We start from the raw sequence: 21,115 nt of genomic DNA, 5'->3' as shown, positions 1-21,115 counted from the left end.
ATTGTTCTATGTTCTATGTTCTAACTGAGTACAAAAGAAATACAACTTTTAAAAAAGACCTCTTTACAGTACTGTTTGATTGACCAGATTCCACCTAGTGGCAGAGGTTGGTCAGTGCAGCTAGCCTCCCATAACTGCCTGTCCTGGCTGATTTCTACAACTAGGTGGAGCCTATTCCAGTTCAGTAGGTTAAGTGTGCAGCTTAAAATTAAGAAGAGGGGGTGTGAGACAAAGCCAGGGCAAAGCAACATCAGGAGACTGACTGGTGGAGCAAGGTGGGAGTTGAGGTCAAGATGAGCCAAAGCTGAGAGTCAAGATGTCTTGCCCACTGCCAGAGCAAAAGAGAAAGAGTGCCTGGGATGCAAGTAATGCAGTATTGGATGCTGTTTCGCAATGACTATAGACATCGACAACACACACAAGTGACATTAAAACAAAAACAGGAATGCAAATTGAAGAAAACAGGTCCCAAAGAATAAACAGCATTAAAATGAAATGATTAGATTAGATTACAGTGTGGAAACAGGCCCTTCAGCCCAACAAGTCCACACCGACCCGCCGAAGCGAAACCCACCCATACCCCTACATTTACCCCTTACCTAGCACTACGGGCAATTTAGTGTGGCCAATTCACCTGACCCTGCACATCTTTGTGATGTGGGAGGAAACTGGAGCACCCGGAGGAAACCCACGCAGACACGGGGAGAACGTGCAAACTCCACACAGTCAGTCGCCTGAGGCGGGAATTGAACCCGGGTCTCTGGCGCTGTGAGGCAGCAGTGCTATCCACTGTGCCACCGTGCCGCTCATTTTGCATTCCTGTTTTTGTTTTAATGTCACTTGTGTGTGTTGTCGATGTCTATAGTCATTGCGAAACAGCATCCAATACTGTTAAGTGGGTCAGTGTTAAATAAAAACTATGTGTATGTTAATTAAAAAGACAACATGCTCTGGGTGCTTTCAATCTGAAATGTGAAAAACAAAGAACTGGAAAGAAACAACTGATTTGGAGTATCTATGGTGAGGAAAACATAGTTAACCTTTCAGGTGTTCTGTCAGACCTGAAAAAATGTACACATATCAACGGTTTGATTAAATTAATTAATTGCTACAGAGACTCTATTTTCTTTGCGTTGTAAGTCTGTCAATGGTAGTCGGTATCAGTGGGGTACGAGGATAACAAATGTATCACCTATCCCTTTGTGAGGCACTTGCAAAGAAATTAAGCACCAAGATTGCCAGTTAATGTACTTAATGTCATTATTGAACATTGCACATGTTCATAACATATAAATAGTTTACTCTGTTTCCTTTATTATAAAATAGAAAAGATTTTTAACTGTACAAAATCTGAATATGATTGCAAAGAGGAGCAGAGTCGATAGTGTGTTGCTGGAAAAGCCCAGCAGATCAGGCAGCACCCAAGGAGCAGGAGAAACGACGTTTCAGGCATAAGCCCTTTATCAGGATCGTCGATGCTCTTGCAAAGACCACTTTGTTCAAGTCTTTTGTTTTGTGCCCATCAGCACAAATACAAGAATGCCAAACTTCTTGTTTATATTTAGATTACAAGAGAAAAGTGTACTGATTTGGTTGTCAAATTGACTCTGACTGAGGTATTGCTTTCTTTATTGGATTGTGGAACTATGGGCTCCCCATGCTTTTTGTAAATTCAGAAGAAATACAAAGCTTGAACGTACTCCTTTTCTGAAAAATTGGGACCTGCTAAAGATTATATGTCTCTTGGAGTAATTGTAAATGAGCCATATTACAGGCTTAACTGTACGACTGCACTCAGCTTGAAACAAGGATGCAAGCTTTAAAGTCAAGGCATGGCTTGACCAGGTGCTACTGAGTGTCGACAAGCACATGGCTGATAGAGGAACAATATGTGTGAGTTAACACATGGGTAGTAAAGTTTTTGATGGCCTCAAGTTTACAGAGGATAGTGGACTGGAATAGTCACATCTACAAGTAATAAATGCACGAACAAGAATTTATTTGCAGATGAGCTGATACGAGCCAAGTGATCCAACAATGAGATGAGAAACTCATTCGTGAATAATTAAGGTTGCTGTTAGACTGGTTTAACTTCAGACTATTGCCAGACAGAGAGCTGGAGTCAGTGGTTATGAAGTAACGTTTTGAAAGAAACTGCTACTACCTAGAAGGACAAGAGCAGTAGATGTGTGGAATCATCACCTGCAAAATCCTCTCCAAAACACAAACTGTTGTGACTTGGAACGTTATCACTGTTCCTGCACTGATGTAGAGTCACAACCCTCAAACTAGCTTCCTATCAGCACTGTTGGTGTACCTACCCCTTAAACCTTCAGCTCATCACCATCTTCTTGATGACAATTGAGGATGGGCAATAATTTTTGGGTTCACCAGTGATGATCACATCCTGTGAAAGAATTAGAAAAAATTTGGAATAGGGACTTAATAGTGGAAAGTTTGAATCCATTGATTCTTCAAGAGAATTTCTGCTCATCCAGTGCAGGCTGCTATTTAATTTGTCTGATATTTAGTGACAGTAGAGGAGTTGAGAGTGGTGGTGGTGAGATAAACCTGTCATCAGTGTACGTGTGAAATCTAATGTGATTCTTTTGGATGATAAAACTGGTGTACAGCATCGAGATGAGTAAAAGGGGCCCAAGGGCTGATCCTAGTGAGTCACCAGAAGCAACAGTATAAGATCAGGAAGAGAATCCATTGCAAGTGATTCGCTATCTACAATTTTGAATTGAATCAAGTGAGCGCAGCCCCACTCAGCTGACTAACATGGGGTGTATTTAAATAAGATATATCAAAGGCTGCAGACAAGTTGAGAACAATAAGAGCAATATTTAGCTTTACTCCAGTCAGAGAGGATGTCAGCTATGACTTTGATAAGAGCTGTTTCAGTATGTTGGCCAGAATTGAAACCAGATTTCAGGGTTGAATTTACTGATATCTGAGAAAGATGAGATCAAAGGTTGGAGGTGACAAAATATTTAAGGACTTCAAGCAAAAGAGGGAAGGTTGGAGATGGCATGGCAGTTTGCAATGATTGAGTGTTCAGGGTTTTTTTTTGAGGAGTGAGGGATGCGAGCAGATTTAAAGGACAGAGGGAAAACCGCTTGAAGAGAGAGAGAACCTTTTACGATGTTGGTTGATATGAAGGGCAGAAATTGAACATGGGTGATCAGCAATTTAATAGGAATTGATTGAGCAATAGGAGGTGGGACTGATGGGCATAATGATCCCCAAGAAAGCATATGGGGAGGTAGGAGAGAAATTAAACAATGATGCAAGTTGAAGCAGAAAATCATCTCACAAAGAAGTCCATGAACTGATCTCACATTTTGGAGGTAAAGGTGGTGGAGTTAGGGGTTTCGGGTTGAAGAAGTTGGTCTGCAGTTGAGAAAGAAGAGTGGGGAGTTACCTCTGCATCCCAGGATGATCCTGGAAGAAGAAATAATTTCTACATATAGGTTTTTGACCTGATGGTGCAGTCAGATTGGGTATTCAATGACTAAGCCAGTTGGGATTGGAGATGATGGTCACTTCAAGACAACAACCAGGATTCGTGAGAGTATTAGTTTTACAGGGCATGGGTGGCTGCGGGCGTGGAGGTAGCTATAGTTTAAAAGTTAGGAGTGTGTAGTTGTCTAATTCAATATGTGCAGATATGTTGTGGCAATTGCAGACCAAAGGCAAGATAATAGTGAATATGGAAGTGCTTGAATTCAGTGCAACCTTGAATGCATTGTTTAGCAAAGCATATTGGGCCATATTTGGAATGATTATTGTGAAGAATGAACTCAAAACCTTTAAGATATCCTTTTGAGACAAAATGGGGAATGTATGCTTCTTGAATAATTAGGATATCAATGCTGTCTTTATTGAGTAACACAAGAAATATTAGCAGAGTAAGCCACATTGCCAGTTGAAGGCTGATGTGGACCTTCACCTCTCCTGCCCACTCCCCATAATACTTCATTCCCTGAGAGACAAAAAGCTACCTTTCCCAGTTTGAAGTGTGTTCAATGATTCACAAACCTTGAGAAAATAATTTCTCCTCATCTCAGACCTAAATGATCTGTGTCTCTACATTAAATTTCCTGAGGTGGAAACCATTTCTCGGCATTTACCCTATCAAACCAGAATCTTGTATCTTTCAAAGAGATCACCATTCATTCCTCTAAATTGTGGAGACTGTTGTCCCAATTCATTCAGCTTCATCATCACAGTAACCTTTTAAAGACGATTGCAATTTGAGTGACAAAAACATTGTGTTGAGAGATTTGGGTGGTTAGATTTGCTTGTAGTTATCTTGGTTCTAAAGAGAACATTTTGATTTGCCATTCTCACTGCAAGGTCAATTTAACAACAAGTTGCATGTCCAGCTTCCCTTTTGTTTGGTCTCCAAAGAGAGCAAGTATTCTGCTGCCTCCTTACGAGCACCAACTCAGGGCAAATGCCACATGCTCAACTTTCTAACTCAGTTGACCTCTTAATTTTCCTGGTTCCCTCTCCTCAGGCACAATTCTATGCCTTTTAAAACAATCTTGTTTCAAATAATGCACCCTCAAGTTGTTTGTCCTTGTAAATGACCAACCCATCTCTAATGTTACCTTTTACAAAGATTTTAAATGCACTGTTGCCCATCAACTTTATATCTATCTTTCCCACAAGAGTATCCTACTGGTGAGTTTTAGTTTTGAAAATGTGTTGTGGCATGCATTGGCTTCAAAAAGACAGAAGCACTGCAAAGGTTTCCAAGAAGAACAGTGGTTCCATAACTAATAGTTCAAAGCTATGAAGAGGTTATTCATGACTATTGAAGAGAAAATAAGTCAAACATGTTTCTCACAGCTTTAAAATCTAATAGACGGATATCAAAACAGCAAGCATGATATTTGACTTCCGCTTCGAGAATTAAACCAGGATATCCAGTGAAATATAACTATCCTCAGCCAAGATTTGAAATTGGAATCTTTCCCTCACAAAGCACCAGACATGTCATTGGTTTCTTTCTTTTGTCCCTTTCATAAAGTGCTGTGGGACTTGTTCAGTGCTAATAAAGGCAACTATAAAACTGCAAACTGTTGTTGGTCACTTAGGCAAAGCAATTAATATTGTGTTGATAATTTTTTTTCAGGGAAAAGGAACTGACAGTTATTGCTAAGTGGCATGATTAGAGGTTAAAAGGATACAAATGGATTGAGATAATCAAATGGCGTGCAGAATATGATGGATTCAGAGATATTGAGATTACAAGGTATTGTGTCAGAAATGCAAGCAGTCTAGAAAGTTACATAGCTATCGTGATTAGATTGGTATTCCACATAGTTGATACGGATTTTGGTAGCTAGAATACCTTTCCGCAGGAAATTAGTCCCTTTAAAGAACGAATCATACAAAGTCAGGAGAAGGGAAAAGTTCGATGGGAATTACGAAAGCTTCTTACTTTGACACTTTACTTTGGCACATCCCTCCAGTCTTTAGACTGTTTTTCAGGCTATTAATGTTTTGTTAATATGCAACTAATATTAAATTACAAAATAAATAGCTAGACCTGAACAACTGAGGAAAAGAATTTAATAAATATATTTTTTTAATGCACCAAGTACATTATGTGAGCAATGTAACAAATGTTGAAAAATGGAGAAGAACCAGGAAGAAGAGAGATCAAAATAGAAATAACCTTGGATGTATTGGATGGTAAAGCCTGACTACTGAATAACTTCAGTAGTGATAGTTTACATCCACTGTGTAGCATATACCTGAACAGAATTGGACAAGCGGGAATCCAAGAATCATTATTGCTTCCAAGTTTAAATACACTATCATCAATATTATGCTGCTTTTATGTGGCAGAATTAAATCATTACAACTTAAATCTTCAACATAACATGTTTCACATCTCTTGAAAACAAGGAACTTGTTTGACATTGCCTGAATATTTGTGATTTTTCACTTAAAAGCTTAATGTCAGATGGTTATATAGCTTTTTGATGTAACTTTTCTGCTGATGCAATTTCTTTTTCTTTCGGTTCCAGAATATAACTACCTCCATGTAAATCAGTGTTCTGGGCCTCATGAAAGATATATTTTTTTTTCAAATTCTGCTGACTGTTGAAATTGCATGCAAGAGCAGAAGTACTGTTTGTATGGGCTGCACCAGTACTCAATTGTAAAGATGTCATTATTTCAGAGAGACTGGAAAGTAATCCATAGAATCCAGCGGTGTTTATTTTTCAACAAAATAGTCTGTATTGTTTTTTAAAAAGTGTATTTTAGAGGATTCTAATTTTATACAGTATTTAAAAAGTATGGAGTTTAATTCACATAAATGCGAGGTGCTGCATTTTGGGAAAGCAAATCTTACTGGTAAGGTCCCAGGGAGTGTTGCAGAACAAAAAGACCTTGGAGTGCAGGTTCATAGCTCCTTGAAAGTGGAGTCGCAGGTAGATAGGATAGTGAAGAAGGCGTTTGGTATGCATTCCTTTATTGGTCAGAGTATTGAGTACAGCAGTTGGGAGGTCATGTTGTGGCTGTACAGGACATTGGTTAGGCCACCAATGTGTACAGGACATTGGTTGGAATATTGCGTGCAATTCTGGTCTTCCTATTGGAAAGATGTTGTGAAACTTGAAAACGTTCAGAAAAGATTTACAAGGATGTTGCCAGGGTTGGAAGATTTGAGCTATAGGGAGAGGCTGAACAGGCTGGGACTGTTTTCCCTGGAGTGTCGGAGGCTGAGGGGTGACCTTATAGAGGTCTATAAAATCATGAGGGGCATGGATAGGATAAATCGGCAAAGTCTTTTCCCTGGGGTCGGGGAGTCCAGAACTAGAGAGGGCATAGGTTTGGGGTGAGAGGGAAAGATATAAAAGAGACCTAAGGGGCAGCTTTTTCACACAGAGGGTGGTACGTATATGGAATGAGCTGCCAGAGGAAGTGGTGGAGGCTACTACAATTGCAACATTTAAAAGGCATTTGGATGGGTATATGAATAGGAAGGGTTTGGAGGGATATGGGCCGGGTGCTGGCAGGTGGGACTAGATTGGGTTGGGAGATCTGGTTGGCATGGATAGGTTGGATAGAAGGGTCTGTTTCCGTGCTGTACATGCCTATGACTCTAAATGACAGTGGACCACACAAGATGATGTAGCCAAAATTTGATGCAATGCAGTTAGTTACCTGGTTACATTTAAGGTATATTTTCTAATATTTCAAGAAAGCCATTGTTGGAAAATACATCTTTAACAATGATTATACATTAAATGTTGCAAAACATGTAACAGGATTTGATTTGTTTTTTAAAATATATACTTTTAATATCTTTGAGTAAGTAGTTTAAGTCACAGATGAAAATGGAACAAAGGGAGGAATGTGCAAGAATCAAGAAGCAGCTGAACTTGTGAAATCTTGGTATCTCTTCATTATTTAATGTTTAATTCTGCAAATTTCAAAAAGTTGGTTCGAATGACATTTCGGAGCCCTTCAGCAAGACAGGAGTGAGAGAACAAACAGTCAGAGAATGTAAAAAGTAAATCCATGCAATCAGTATTAATTATAGACACTGAGACCTACTCCAAGAACTCAATCCATTTTGCTGTAATGGAATGCAAAAGATCAGGTGCAACAGTAGGAGTTTGAGAAGTTGATTAAGCCATCCAAGCAAAGGATAACTGAGTTGTTCCAACGGATAAATGGAAGCAATGACCAGTGAAAGCAAAATAAGCAAAGCAGGAAAACTAAGGCCATGTGACAGGCAGTTACTAGGTAGAAGGAGACCAGCAGCAAAATAGTCTCAGTAGAAAGTGATAGAGGGTAGAGGATGCAGTAAAGCTGAGAAGAGAATGGATAAAAGGAAGTTGCCCAGAAAGGGTAAATTTCTGTCCAGGACACACAACAGAATAAAGCTGAGACCAATGGTGCTTTGAACATATTGAAGCCCAGTCAATAGATAATGGCAGCATGCTGGTGAGGGCTATGCAGGATCAAAGTAAGCTCCCCATGCCAACATAACATCTTTAACAATCAGCCACTGTTTATTTCTTCAGCAATTTCTTAAATGCTGACATTTTATTCTGAACCACCATCACTTAAACATGGATGCACCAAGTGCGTTATGTGAGCAATGTAACAAATGTTGTTGAAAAATCAAGAAGGACTAGGAAGAAGAAAGGTCAAAATAGAAATAACCTTGAAGGCCTGATTCAGACATTCAAAAGTGATCAACTCTGCTTTTGAACTGACCAAAATTACTTTATTGACAAAGTGGAATAGGGGAGATTACTGTCAAAGGAAAGTTTACACGATCTATTTGAGTTTACAGAGATATGAATGCCTCTAGGAGTTGCAGGAGGTAACAGTAGTGGGGAGTGCTGTAAAGAATAGCAAAGGTTACAGTCATAGAGAAAATTCTAAGGACAGGAAGAGTTGACAGTCATATAGATCTTCGTAAGGATTGCAGAAGCTTCCATAGACAAGGAGTATATTGAGACTATAGACACGTCCAGGCATTACGTCTTTATATGGATTACGTAAAAGTACAGTGGACAGTGCTCCCTGGTATGTTCTCCATGCACATCTTTGACCAATCATAATTGGCTTGCCAAGCAATTAGCATCTTTTTTCTCATGGAATCTAAATTGTTGCTTGCTTTGAAATTTAATATTCTTGCATATGTCCTGGTGAGTGAAAGATAAAACGATTCAATGGATTTTTTTTTGCAATTGCAAATAAAAAACTTACAATCTGTGAAGTTGGTTTCACTCCGATCTGACACGCCTGACAATACCATCAGCTGCAATCATAACAACTAGTAATGTTGAAAATTGATTAACAGTATTAAAGGAATATGCCAAATTATCAGCTTATTGATTCGCAACAAAAAAATCACCATGATTTAAAACGAAGTAAATGAGCTGAGAAATGTTGGGGCAGATTCTGCTCTTTAAATTAGTAGATGCAGCAGCAAAGTGAAATCTTTACTATATACTCTACCACACTTTAGCACAAGAAAGCACATCAGTTCCAAGGTGAATTGTGCGCATTGGGAATTCATAAACTCTGTGAATAAATAATAACTTATGTAATTTCCGTGATTCTCTTTGGAATTGGATAGCACTTGTATTATGTAATTTTTTTCTGTTAGATGTTACATCATTTAAATTTCTTTAGTAAAAGATAGAGATCCAATGGGAATGTATAATATTCGGTATGTTTGGAAATATTTTCACAGCAAATTAAATGAACCCGATTAAATAAACTGGCCGACAATCATGGATTGAGTGTGGGTTGGAAAATGTCTGAACAATTTTATGTACTTTCAAAACAAAATGAGAAAATATGCATCAAATCAATGGTAATTAAGCAGCCCTAATATATACAGGTCACACCCATGAAAATGTAAGTAATTTCGGAACAGAAAAAAATAGCAGCCATTCAGCCTATTGAACCTGCCTCGCATTCAATTTGATCATGGCTGATCTAGCATTCCAACACCTTTTGTTCACCCTATCCCTATAAATCTGTGTGTGTCTGGTGATCAGAAATCTATCAAACTCTCCAAAGGTTCACAACAATCTGAATAAAATAATTTCTCCTCATATTCAACAGGCTGATTCTCTATCTCAGCACCATGCTTCTCCGCTCTCCGTAAACCTGTGATGCCTTTAATGTCTAGAAATCTGTCTAATTCTTTCTCATTACAAATATATTGACAACTGGTTCTGGTTCTGGTAGAAAATTCTACTGGTTCACCACCCTCTGTGTGAAGAAATTTCTTCAATTCAGTCTTAAATGGTCAACCTCATATTCTGAGACCCTGACCTATTGTAGTGGGCCTTCCAGCCTGGAAAACATCATCCCTGCATCCAGGCTGTACAGCCCAGTAAGAATTTTGTGCTTCAGTGAGATCCCTCTCATTCTTCTGAATTCCAATAAATACAGATAGAATGTACATGATCTCTCATACAACACCCTTGCCATTCCATAAATCAGTCTGGTGAACATTTGCTGCTCTGCCCCTGTGGCGAGTGTTTTCTTTCTTTAATAAGAAGATCAAAACTGCATGCAATATTCCAGGTGTCGTCTTTCAAAGGATCTGCACAGCTCTAGGCAAGCCATTCTTGCTGATGTACTCAATCCTCTTGCAATGGTGATACCATCTAATTTCCTAAACACTTGCTGCACCTTCATACTTGCTTTCAGTAATTGTTATACAAAGTCACCCAAGTCCCTTTGTGCATCAACATTTCTCAATCTTATCACCATTTAGATATTAGTTTGCTGTTTTCTATTTTTTCTTTCAAAATGAATAATTACATATTTATTCACATTATATTGCACCTTCCTCATATTTTCCCACTCACTCTCCTTGTATAAATTACCTTGAAGCTTCTTTCCACCCTCCTCATCACTCACAATCTCACCTAGTTTTATGTCATCTAAAAACATTGAACTCTTACCTTTTGATTCATTCATCCAAGTCGTTGGTATATATTGTAATTAACTGGCCACCAAGTATTGATCATTATGGTTCTGTACTTATTGTTTCCTTCCACTCCTGAAATGACCCTTATATTCACAGTCTGGGTTTCCTGTATATTAACCAATTCTCAATTTGTGCCAGTATTTGCACTTTCTCGGATCCACAGTTCTTTGTTTTATTGTATGCTTTGATTTTTATACAGTAACCTTTAAATGGAATTTGGTCAAACATTTTCTGAACATTCAAATACACCATATTGACTGATCCTCCCTTATTAATTCTACCAGATAGGCCCTCAAAAAACCCAGTTTATTGTGGCATCCCTGTCATAAATCTATATTGATTTTGTTTAATCCTGATAGTATTTTCGAAGTGCCCTCCTTTCATGTCCTATATAATAGACCTTAGCATTTTCTCTGTTTCTGATATCAGGTTAATCGGTTTGTAATTTCCTGTTTCTTACCTTTTTTTTCCATATAGTAAGTTGACATTTGCTGCACCTCCAATCTATTGGCATTTACCCAGAATCAATAGAATTTTTGAAGAGAGGAAGTAGTGGAGGCTGGTACAGTTGCAACATTTAAAAGGCATTTGGTTGGGTATATGAATAGGAAGGGTTTGGAGGGATATGGGCCAGGTGCTGGCAGGTGGGACTAGATTGGGTTGGGATATCTGGTCGGCATGGACGGGTTGGACCGAAGGGTCTGTTTCCATGCTGTACATCTCTATGACTCTATAACAGCCAAAGCATCCACTATTGCAATAGCTACTTCCTTCAGTGTCCTGGAAGTAGACCATCAGGTCCTGAGGATTTATCAGCTTTCAATCCCAATAATTTGTCCAACAATTTTTTTTTAATACCCATTTCCTTCAGTTCTTCCTCCTCACTAGACTCTTGGTTCACTCACATTTCTGGAATGTTATTCTTCTCTGAAGACTGAACTAAAGTCGTTGTTTAATTGCTATGTCATTTCCTTATTCTTCAAACTGATATTTGTTTTCACTTTTTTTTATTTTTACATGCTAATAGATGATTTTACGATCTGTTTTTGATGCATCTTGCAAGTTTACTCTTTATTTATCTCCTCATAGTCAATCTCTTGGTGCGTCTTTGCTGAATTCCAATGTGCTCCCAGCTCTTCAAGATAATTATATTTTCAACAACTTGTGACTCCTCTTTGCATCTAATCCTATCCTTAATTTATTTGGTTAGCTGTGGTTGGGCAACCTTTCCTGTTGTGTTTTTGTACTGGGAAAAAATGTATAACTTCTGCAGTGCATGCATTTTTTCCTTAAATATAAGTCATTGCATGTCCAATCTACCACAGTCCTTTTTAGTGAAGTTATTCAACTGAACCTTTATGCCATCCTAATTTCCTTTGTTTTGATTTGAGACCCTTGTGTCTGAGTGATTGTGCCACTTCACTTTCCATCCCACTGAAGATTTCTGTCCTGTCATGGTCACTCTTCCCTTTAAGACCCTGCCCAGTAAGATTATTAATTTAACCCCTTGCTCATTGCACAAACCCAAATCCAGGATAGCCTGTGTGCTAATTGGTTCCTCAATGCACTAAAATCTTGCTCACATTCCAGAAATTCATTCGTCACAATATTATTGCTGTGAGGTTTGCCCAGTCTACATTTCAGTTCAAGTCGCCAACCATCACTGTAATAACCTTCTTACATGCATTTCCGTTTCTGGTTTCATTCTGTCACCTACCTGATCATTCCTGTGTAGAGGCCTAAAGACAACTTCAACTGATGTTTTCCCCTTGTTGCTTCTTTTCTTGATTGAGAGTAATTCTTCAAGATTTTCTGAGCCAATATCCTTTCTCCCATTGTATTGATTTCATCCTTTACTGACAACGCCTCCTTTTTACTTTTTGCCTCTTCTTTCTAAATATTGAATATTCTTGGATATTCAGTTCCCAACCTCTGTCACTCGCAGCCGTCTCTCTCTGTAATAGCACCAATATCATACAAATATTTGCACTGTCAATTCACCTTATTGAGAATGTTCCATGCATTTGGATGATTTGTCATTAGATTTGTCTTTTTAACCATTTGATAGTTTCTTTGACCCTATTTGCTGCCAGCCCTTGTTTCCTCTGCCTTCCAGTTTTGTATAGTTGCAGCATGATATTGCGGCACCGGAACTCAATCCCTCTACCAATAAAACCTAACACACCGTCTGCCCTCTTAACAGCAATATCAACCTGGGTGGCAACTTTCAGGGATCTATGTACATGGACTCCAAAACCCTCTGCACGTCCACACTACCAAGAATCTTTCCATTGACCCAGTATTTTGCCTTCCTGTTATTCTTCCCAAAGCACATCACCTCACATTTAGCTGCGCTGAACTCCATTTGCCACCTCTCAGCTCAATTCTGCAGTTTATCCAAGTCCTTCTGCAACCTGTAACATTCTTCCACACTGTCCACTACTCCACCGACTTTAGTGTTATCTGCAAACTTACTAACCCATCCACCTATGCCTACGACTAAGTCATTTATAAAAATGACAAACAGCTATGATCCCAAAACAGATCCTTGTGGCACACCACTAGTAACCAGACTCCAGGCTGAATATTTTCAATCAACCACTACTCGCTGCCTTCTTTCAGAAAGCCAGTTTCTAATCCAAACTGCTAAATCACCCTCAATCCCATGCCTCTGCATTTTCTCCAACAGCCTACCATGTGGAACCTTATCAAAGGCTTTACTGAAGTGCATGTATACCACATCAACTGCCCTACCCTCATCCACATGCTTGGTCACCTTCTCAAAAAACCCAATGAGGTTTGTGAGACATGACCTGCCCTTGACGAAACCAAGTTGACTATTTCCAATCAAATTGTTGCTTGCTAGATGATTATAAAGTCTATCTCTTATAATCCTTTCCAAATCTTTTCCTACAACAGGAGTCAGGATCACTATTCTATAATTAACTGGGTCATCTCTACTGCCCGTCTTGAACAAGGGCACAACACTTGCAATTCTCCAATGCTCTGGTACTAAACCTGTAGACAATGGCGACTCAAAGGTCCAAGCCAAAGGCTCCAATAGCTCCTACCTAGCTTCCCAGAGAATCCTCGGATAAATCCCATCTAGCCCAGGGGACTTGTCTACGTTCACTCCTACTAGAATTGATAACACATCTTCCTTACTAACCTCAATCCTTTCCAGTCTAACATCTTGTATCTCATTTTTCTCCTCTACAATATTCCCCTTTTCCTGACTGAAAACCGATGAGAAATATTGGTTTAGCACTGCTCCGACCTCCACAGGGTCCACACACAACTTCCCACTTCTGTCTTTGACTGGCACTGTTTCTACCCTAGTCATCCTTTTATTCCTCGCATACCTATAGAAAGTTTTAGGGTTCTCCTTTATTTGCTGGAGACTGCTCATGCCCCTCCTTTCTCTTCTAAACTCTCTCTTTGAATCCTTCCTAGCTAATCTGTAACTCTCCATTGCCTCATCTGAACCATCTCGTCTCATAGTCACATAAGCCTCCTTCTTCTGCAATTTCTGTAGTAAACCATGGTTCCCTTACCTTATCACTTCCTCCCTGCCTGACAGGGACATACCTACCAAGGACATGCAATATCTGTTCCTTAAACTAGCTCCACATTTTGATTTGTCCCCATCTCCTGCATTTTGTTGCCCCATTCTATGCATCCTAAGTCTTGCCTAATCGCATTATAATTGCCCTTCCCTCATCGATAACTCTTGCCCTGTGGTATTAGATTAGATTAGATTCCCTACAGTGTGGAAACAGGCCCTTCGGCCCAACAAGTCCACACTGTCCCTCCGAAGAGCAACCCACCCAGACCCATTCCCCTACGTTCACCCCTGACTAATGCACCTAACACTATGGGCAATTTAGCATGGCCAATTCACCTAACCTGCACATCTTTGGACTGTGGGAGGAAACCAGAGCACCCGGAGGAAACCAATGTGCAAATTCCACACAGACAGTTGCCCAAGTCGGGAATTGAACCCGGGTCTCTGGCGCTGTGAGGCAGCAATGCAAAACAATGAGCCACCGTGCCGCCGTATGTACCCATCTCTTTCCATCGCTAAACTAAACATAACCGATTTATGGTCACTCTCCCCAAAGTGCTCACCTATCACTAAACCCTCCTGCACACATTGGACAAAAACCGATCCATCCAATGTACTAGAGTTATAGCATTTGCAGTCAAGAAAACAAAGAAAGAAAACTCTCTTCTCACCAAACTTGTATTGATTTTGTACCAGTACACTTCTAATAAAAAATTGATCACTAGCGTCTCTAAACTGTTAGTTTTGAGAATCAAAATCAGAAGTTGCTGGAAAAGCTCAGCAGATTTGGCAGCATCTGTGAAGAGAACTGATGAAATTCTGAGGAAAGTCACCGGACCCGAAACGTTAACTCTGATTTCTCTTCACAGATGCTGACAGACCTGGGGAACTTTTTCAGCAACTTCTGTTTTTGTTTCTGATTTACAGGATCCACAGTTCTTTCAGTTTTGAGAATATTTGAATGTATGCTAGTGTTTTGAAACAGTGTGTTCATTATAAAATGTTATTTCAGCAACAAGAACAGGACCCCACAAACTTGTATATCTCCAATCTGCCACCATCTATGGATGAACAAGAACTGGAGAATATGCTGAAGCCATATGGACAAGTCATTTCCACACGAATACTACGAGATACCAATGGCACAAGTCGTGGTGTCGGCTTTGCAAGGTATTGTATGTTGCTGCTTGGATTTTAAATGCTTAATTATATTATCAAACTCAACAGTTAACCTTTTCATTCCAATACATATATTTTTCATGCTCCAGAATACACTAAAAATCTGCTTTACTCGATGGAAAATATTGCAGGATGCTTAAAAAAATCCACCTTCAGTGTTCAGCCCATTATCTATATGAATATTATTACTTTTATAAGAAAGATAATTGGAAGCAAGAATATAGGTTTAAGAAAACGATGACCAATGGACATCACAAATCTTTTTTTGCAGTGACACTATTAAACTCTGGTAGAGAGCAGGTGATGTTCATCTTAACTGTTCAGACTGAATGGCAGACTGCAAAGAATTAAGGTCAAAACTGATTTAGGATTGTTAGTAAGGCTCACCGTTTGGTGCAACTGTGGTTCCTGATGGGTACTAATGAACAAGGCTCTGCAGACAGAAAGAACATATGCACACATTTTGCCTGTTTCAGTACAACAAAATAGGTGACAGCCATTCTCAACTTCGTTTCTTAGGGAAATGCCTTAGCCAATCAGAGTCAATCTGCAGCCTTGTTTAAAATTTAAATGAAGCTTTCATAGAATCCCTACAGTGTGGAAGCAGGCCATTTGGTTCATCAAGTCTGCACAAGCCCATGGAAGAGCACCCCTTCCAAACCCTCCCCATCCCTGCAACCCTCCATTTCCGATGGCTAATCCTGCAGATCATCAGACACTATGGGGCATTTTGGCATGGCCAATCCACCGAACCTGCACATCATTGGACTGTGGGAGGAAACCAGAACACCTGAAAGAAAATCATGCAGACATGGGAAAATGTGTGAACTCCACACGGACAGTCGCGAGAGGCTAGAATTGAACCCGGGTCTCTGTCACTGTGGGGAGGCACTGCTAACCACTGATCCACCGTACTGCCTGACAGCTTGGCAGTTAACTGTCAGTAATCATTAGATGGTAAGGGCCTTTTTGTGGCACAGTGATAGTGTCCCAACCCTTGGACCAGGAAGTTTGGGTTCAAGTTTCACCTGCTCCAGGGGTGTGTAATAATATTTCCAAACAGGTTCATTAGAAAAATAAGTTAAACGGTGCATTCTCCCTGGCAAAACCTCTACCAATCAGAGTTCATGTGCTAACCAATCAGCACTATTCTATCATACAGTACAAGTGTTGTTCTTCCTTTTACTTTGGAATCTTACGCAAATTGTCCTGTTGACTTCAAGACAAAAGACTTCAATAAACTATGCTTTGTTGCAGCAATATTGAATTATTGATTACAAGCTTGCAGTACCAGAATGGATTGGAACTTAATACTGTAGCCTGTATTAAATTGAATTTCCCCACTTTCTGTAATTCCCCACTTAAGGTATAATTGAATCAGATTTAATGTTGTCACTTTGCATGTAAAGGACTGTCAAAGCTAACTTCAGAATTCAAAATAAGACGTACTTGCAGTAAATTGCGCCAGATGTTTTTTGCTCTGGCACAGACAAAAAATGCCCAACATTCACAGCAGGTCTAGTTCTACCAAAAGAGAATCTAACATCACCCATTACATTCAATGGCATTCCCATTGCCGAATCCCCCATAAACAACATCCTGGTGTTACTGTTGACTAGAAATTGAAATGGATCAGCCACATAAATACTGCAGCTACAAGGGAAGGCCAGTGGATATGAATTCTACAGCAAGTAACTCACCTCTTGGCTCCCGAGTACCTGTCCACCGTCTCCCAGTCACAAGTCAGAACTGTGATGAACTACTCTTCACTTGTCTGAATGGGTGAAGCTTTAACTATGTTGAAGAAGCTCAACACTTTCCAGGAAAAAGCAACTCCCTTGATTTATGTCTAATCAACCACTTGCCACATTCATTCCCTCCACCATTGATGTACACTTGCAGCAGAGTGTACCATTTGCAAGTTACGTTGCACCAACTCACTCAGTCTCCTTTGATAGAATCTTCCAAACACATAACATCCAACACTTGGAATGACAAGGACAGAAAATATTTGAAAACCTGTAGCTGATGGCCTAGGTGTGGGATTATTGCTAGAATATTATTCCAGAGACCAAGGTAATGTTCTGTGCACCTGGGTTTGAATCCTGACATTGCAGGTAGTGAAATTTGAATTCAGTAAAAATCTGGAATTAAGAGTCTAATAATGACTGTGAAACTGTTGCTGACTGTCATAAAACCCATCTGCTGTCCTCACCTCATCTGGCCTACATGTGACTCCACCCCTACAGCAATGTGGCTGACTCTTAACTGCCCTCATTCAGGGTAGAAACACAGTACAAATACAAAACAGGGGAAAATCAAATGGTCCTAAGTGATTTCTTGGCAGGAAAGTATTTTCAGGAATGTCTTACAGGATGGAATGATAGAGTTGTTGGGAGCAAGGAAAGCTGTGACTTGTGTCTTGGATCCAATGGACGCTCTGCTATTCCTGGCCCTTGATATAATAATTTGATTTACTTGAGGGCCTCTTTGTTCTTCCTACCAATTGCTGCAGCATTTCCATTCTCAGGTCCCAGTTAAAATGTTGTTTGGAACCTATTGCTGTAATAAGATTTTAGTTTGCATATACAATACCATTAAAGTTGCCGTTTGTAGGTTGGCAGTTAATCCATCTGCAGAACCCTCATGCTATTAACACATTGTGGAAATGGATGCATAGGCAAGTAATCTTGTTTTTAATTACTCAGGTGCTCTTTCTCACAGTGTGGATGGGGTTAAAATGACACCAGTATGCTGTGAATCAGGGATTTATGCAGGTCAGCGTTCGTGATTAGGTTGAATGAGAAATTAGTTTTCAACAAGTTCGAAGTTGTGGAGAAATTGGGTTGAGATGTCATTGAGGTTAGTGTTGAAAAAATATCAAGTAAGACATTGTTGATGTGCTAAAACTAGCACCTCCAGCATTCTGAGCATATTTGAGAAAAACTGCATTGACACTGGGGTTCTTGAGACACAATCTATCTCTGAGGCAGGGGGCCTGGGTTCAAGTTTGAACTCTGAACGGGTTGATTGAAAATATCTATTGTTAGTCTCCAACCTGAAACCAGCCAGGAGTAAAGCAAACCTTTCCATTCATATGATGCATTGAAATGACAAATATGACTATTTGTATCTATTTTCTGATATGTATTAAGCATTGCTCATTGCCATATTAAATGTGATATATTGTTTCCACCATTTCTCTATCTCAAAAAATAACTGTTTTAGTTTTCCATGGCTGTAGGATAGAATTAAGAAATTTAGAGTTAGTTAGTATATAAATTATTCAACAAAAAGTTAAATTTGGTTGATTAATCTTTTAGAATAGCTCATAAGAATTTGCTTTGTTTGATTTTATTCACTCATGGGGTGTGAGCTTCTCTGGCTCAGCCAGCATTTACTGCCCAAACTTAAGGTGATGATGAGTTGACTTCTTGAATGCTGCTGTCCACTTTGTATAGGTAGATACACAATGCCATTAGGAAGGAAGTTAGGATTTTGGCCCAGTGACAACAAAGTGACAGTAACATATTTCTAAGTCAGGATAGTGGGTGGCTTGGAGGGGAGTTTGTAGGTAATGGTCTTCCCATGTATTTGCTGCCCTTGGTAATGGTAGTGAGTTTGGAAAGTGCTGACGAAGGAGCACGTGGTGACTTTCTGCAGTGCAATTTGTAGATGGTACACAATGCTGTTATGTCAGTGGTGAAGGGTATTAGTATTTTTTGAATGTGGCACTAATCAAGTGAGCTGTTCTGTCCTGGTTGGTGTCAGGCTCCTTGAGAGTGGTTTGAGCTGCACCTCCAGGAAAGTGAGGTGTATTCCACTGCACTCCTGATTTGTTTCTTGTAGATGGCTGTCAGACTTTGGGTAATTTAGGAGATAAGTTATTGGATGCAGGACTTCTGGCCTCTGACTTCTGCTTTTGTATCCACAATATTTAAATAGATGCTCCAGTTTCTGGTCAGTGGTAACCCCAAAATATTGAGAGTTCGGGATTCAATTATGGTAATGCCATTAAATGACAATGGACAATGGTTAGATTCTGTCTTGTTGGAGATGGCTATTGCCTGACATTTTTAAGGTACAAAAGTTACCTGCCACTTGTCATCCAAAAACTGGGTATTATCCAAACTTACCTCCACTTGGATATGGATTGCTTCAGTATCTGAAGCGTCACACTGTGCAATCAATGAACATCCCCACTTCTGACATTATGACAGAGGGAAGGTCATTGCAGAAGCTACTGAAGATTTGGGCCTCGGGTAATCCCCTGTGGAATTCCTGCAGAGATATCCTGGAGCTGAGATGACTACCTCCAACAACCACAACCCTCCACCAGTTTGCTGGTGTGCTAACTGGCCAGGCTGCGTTTGTCCTATATTTTTGTGCACAAGACATACGTTTGGCAATTTTCCACATTGTCAGTGTTGTAATGTACTGGAACAGCTTGGCTAGAGGCATGGTAAGCTCTGGAGCATGACTTCACTATTTCCACAATATTGGTAGGGCCCATAATCTTCGCAGTATCTAATGCCTCCTGCCGTTTCTTGATATCATGTAGAAGGAGTCAAATTGGTTGAAGAATGATGCTTATAATGCTTGGGCCCTCCTGAGGAGGAGGCGGCTGAGATGGGCCATCTACTTGTCACTTCTGGCTGAAGGACATGGTGAATTCTTCAGCCTTATCGTTTGCACAGATGTGTTGGACTGCCCTCTTATTGGGGTTGAAACTATTTATGGAGCTGCCTTCTCCAGTGAATTGTTTAATTGTCCACCACTATTCATGATTGGATGTGGCAAGACTGAGTCATAGGGACCTTCAGTCCAACTCATTCACGTCGACCAAGTTTCTCAAACTAAACTAGACCCATTTGTCTGCATTTGGCCCATTCCCCTTAAAACCTTTCCTATTCATATACATGTCCAAATGTCTTTTAAATATTGTACAGGTAGACATTCCTTTATCCAAATTGCTGAAATCTGAAAAGCTCCGAATTCCGAAGTTTTTTTTCCTGAAGTTTTTTTTCTCATTAACAAGGTTGTTTGACGTGCAAACAGTTAATGCAACTTCACACCCACTCAACCCACGTCACTTACATGTGACGTAGTGGTGTGGCCCGACACTGGCAGGCGTCAATTCTGTCTTAGTGCTTGTAGTAATCAAAGGTGGGTCTGTTGTTTGGTAATTTTTTTAAGTTTTACTGTGAAAATATCATTTAATCCTTTTTCCGAAAAATTCCAATATCTGAAAGGCAGCTGGTCCCAAGGGTTTCAGATAAAGGATTGTCTACCTGTAATTATACCCACATCTACCACTTCCTCTGGCAGTTCATTCCACATACAAACCACCCTCTGTGTGAAAAAGTTATCCTTCAGGTACCTTTTAAATCTTTCTCCTCTCACCTTAAAAATATGTCCTGTAGTTTTGAACTCACTCACCTGAGGGAAAAGAACTTTGCTATTCACCTTATCTATGCCCCTCACGATTTTATAAACCTCTAGAAGGACACCCCTCAACCTCCTATATTCTAGTTTATCCAGGCCTATCCTGCAGAGCATATATCTAATTTGTTGGTTGTGGAGTCCCCAGCTCTGTCTTGCACTTGCTGTTTGTGCTATTTGCTATCACATGTCTTGTTTGGTAGCTTCACCAGGTTGACATCCTATTTATAGGTATACCTGATGCTCCTCCTATTCTGCTCTCCTGCACTCTTCATTGAACCAGGATGGATGCTCTGTCTTGAAGGTCATGGTAGAGTGAGGATATTACATCTCATAAGGTTACAGATTGTCTTAGAGTGCAATACTATGGCTGGGCTGATGGCACACAGGGCTTCATGAATGTCCAGTCTTGAGATGCTTGATCTATTCAAGTC

At 39.8% G+C, this 21,115-nt stretch overlaps 1 protein-coding gene across 5 annotated transcripts in view; it reads left to right on the top strand.

The window, feature by feature from the left end:
• Nucleotides 1–21,115, top strand: part of LOC122551628 (RNA-binding motif, single-stranded-interacting protein 1-like) — a 210,437-nt gene that overhangs the window by 156,674 nt on the left and 32,648 nt on the right. For all 5 annotated transcript variants that reach the window (XM_043693851.2, XM_043693850.2, XM_043693854.2 and 2 more), the window contains exon 5: nt 15,073–15,230. In XM_043693851.2, the coding sequence (XP_043549786.1) occupies nt 15,073–15,230 (158 nt within the window). The remainder of the gene's footprint in view (nt 1–15,072; nt 15,231–21,115) is intronic.

The sequence above is a fragment of the Chiloscyllium plagiosum genome, unplaced genomic scaffold (genome assembly GCF_037043375.1).
Source record: "Chiloscyllium plagiosum isolate Xiang-an unplaced genomic scaffold, Cpla_swu_hap1 HiC_scaffold_7, whole genome shotgun sequence".
NCBI lineage: Eukaryota > Metazoa > Chordata > Chondrichthyes > Orectolobiformes > Hemiscylliidae > Chiloscyllium > Chiloscyllium plagiosum.
This window is presented reverse-complemented; position numbering and strand designations above follow the sequence as displayed.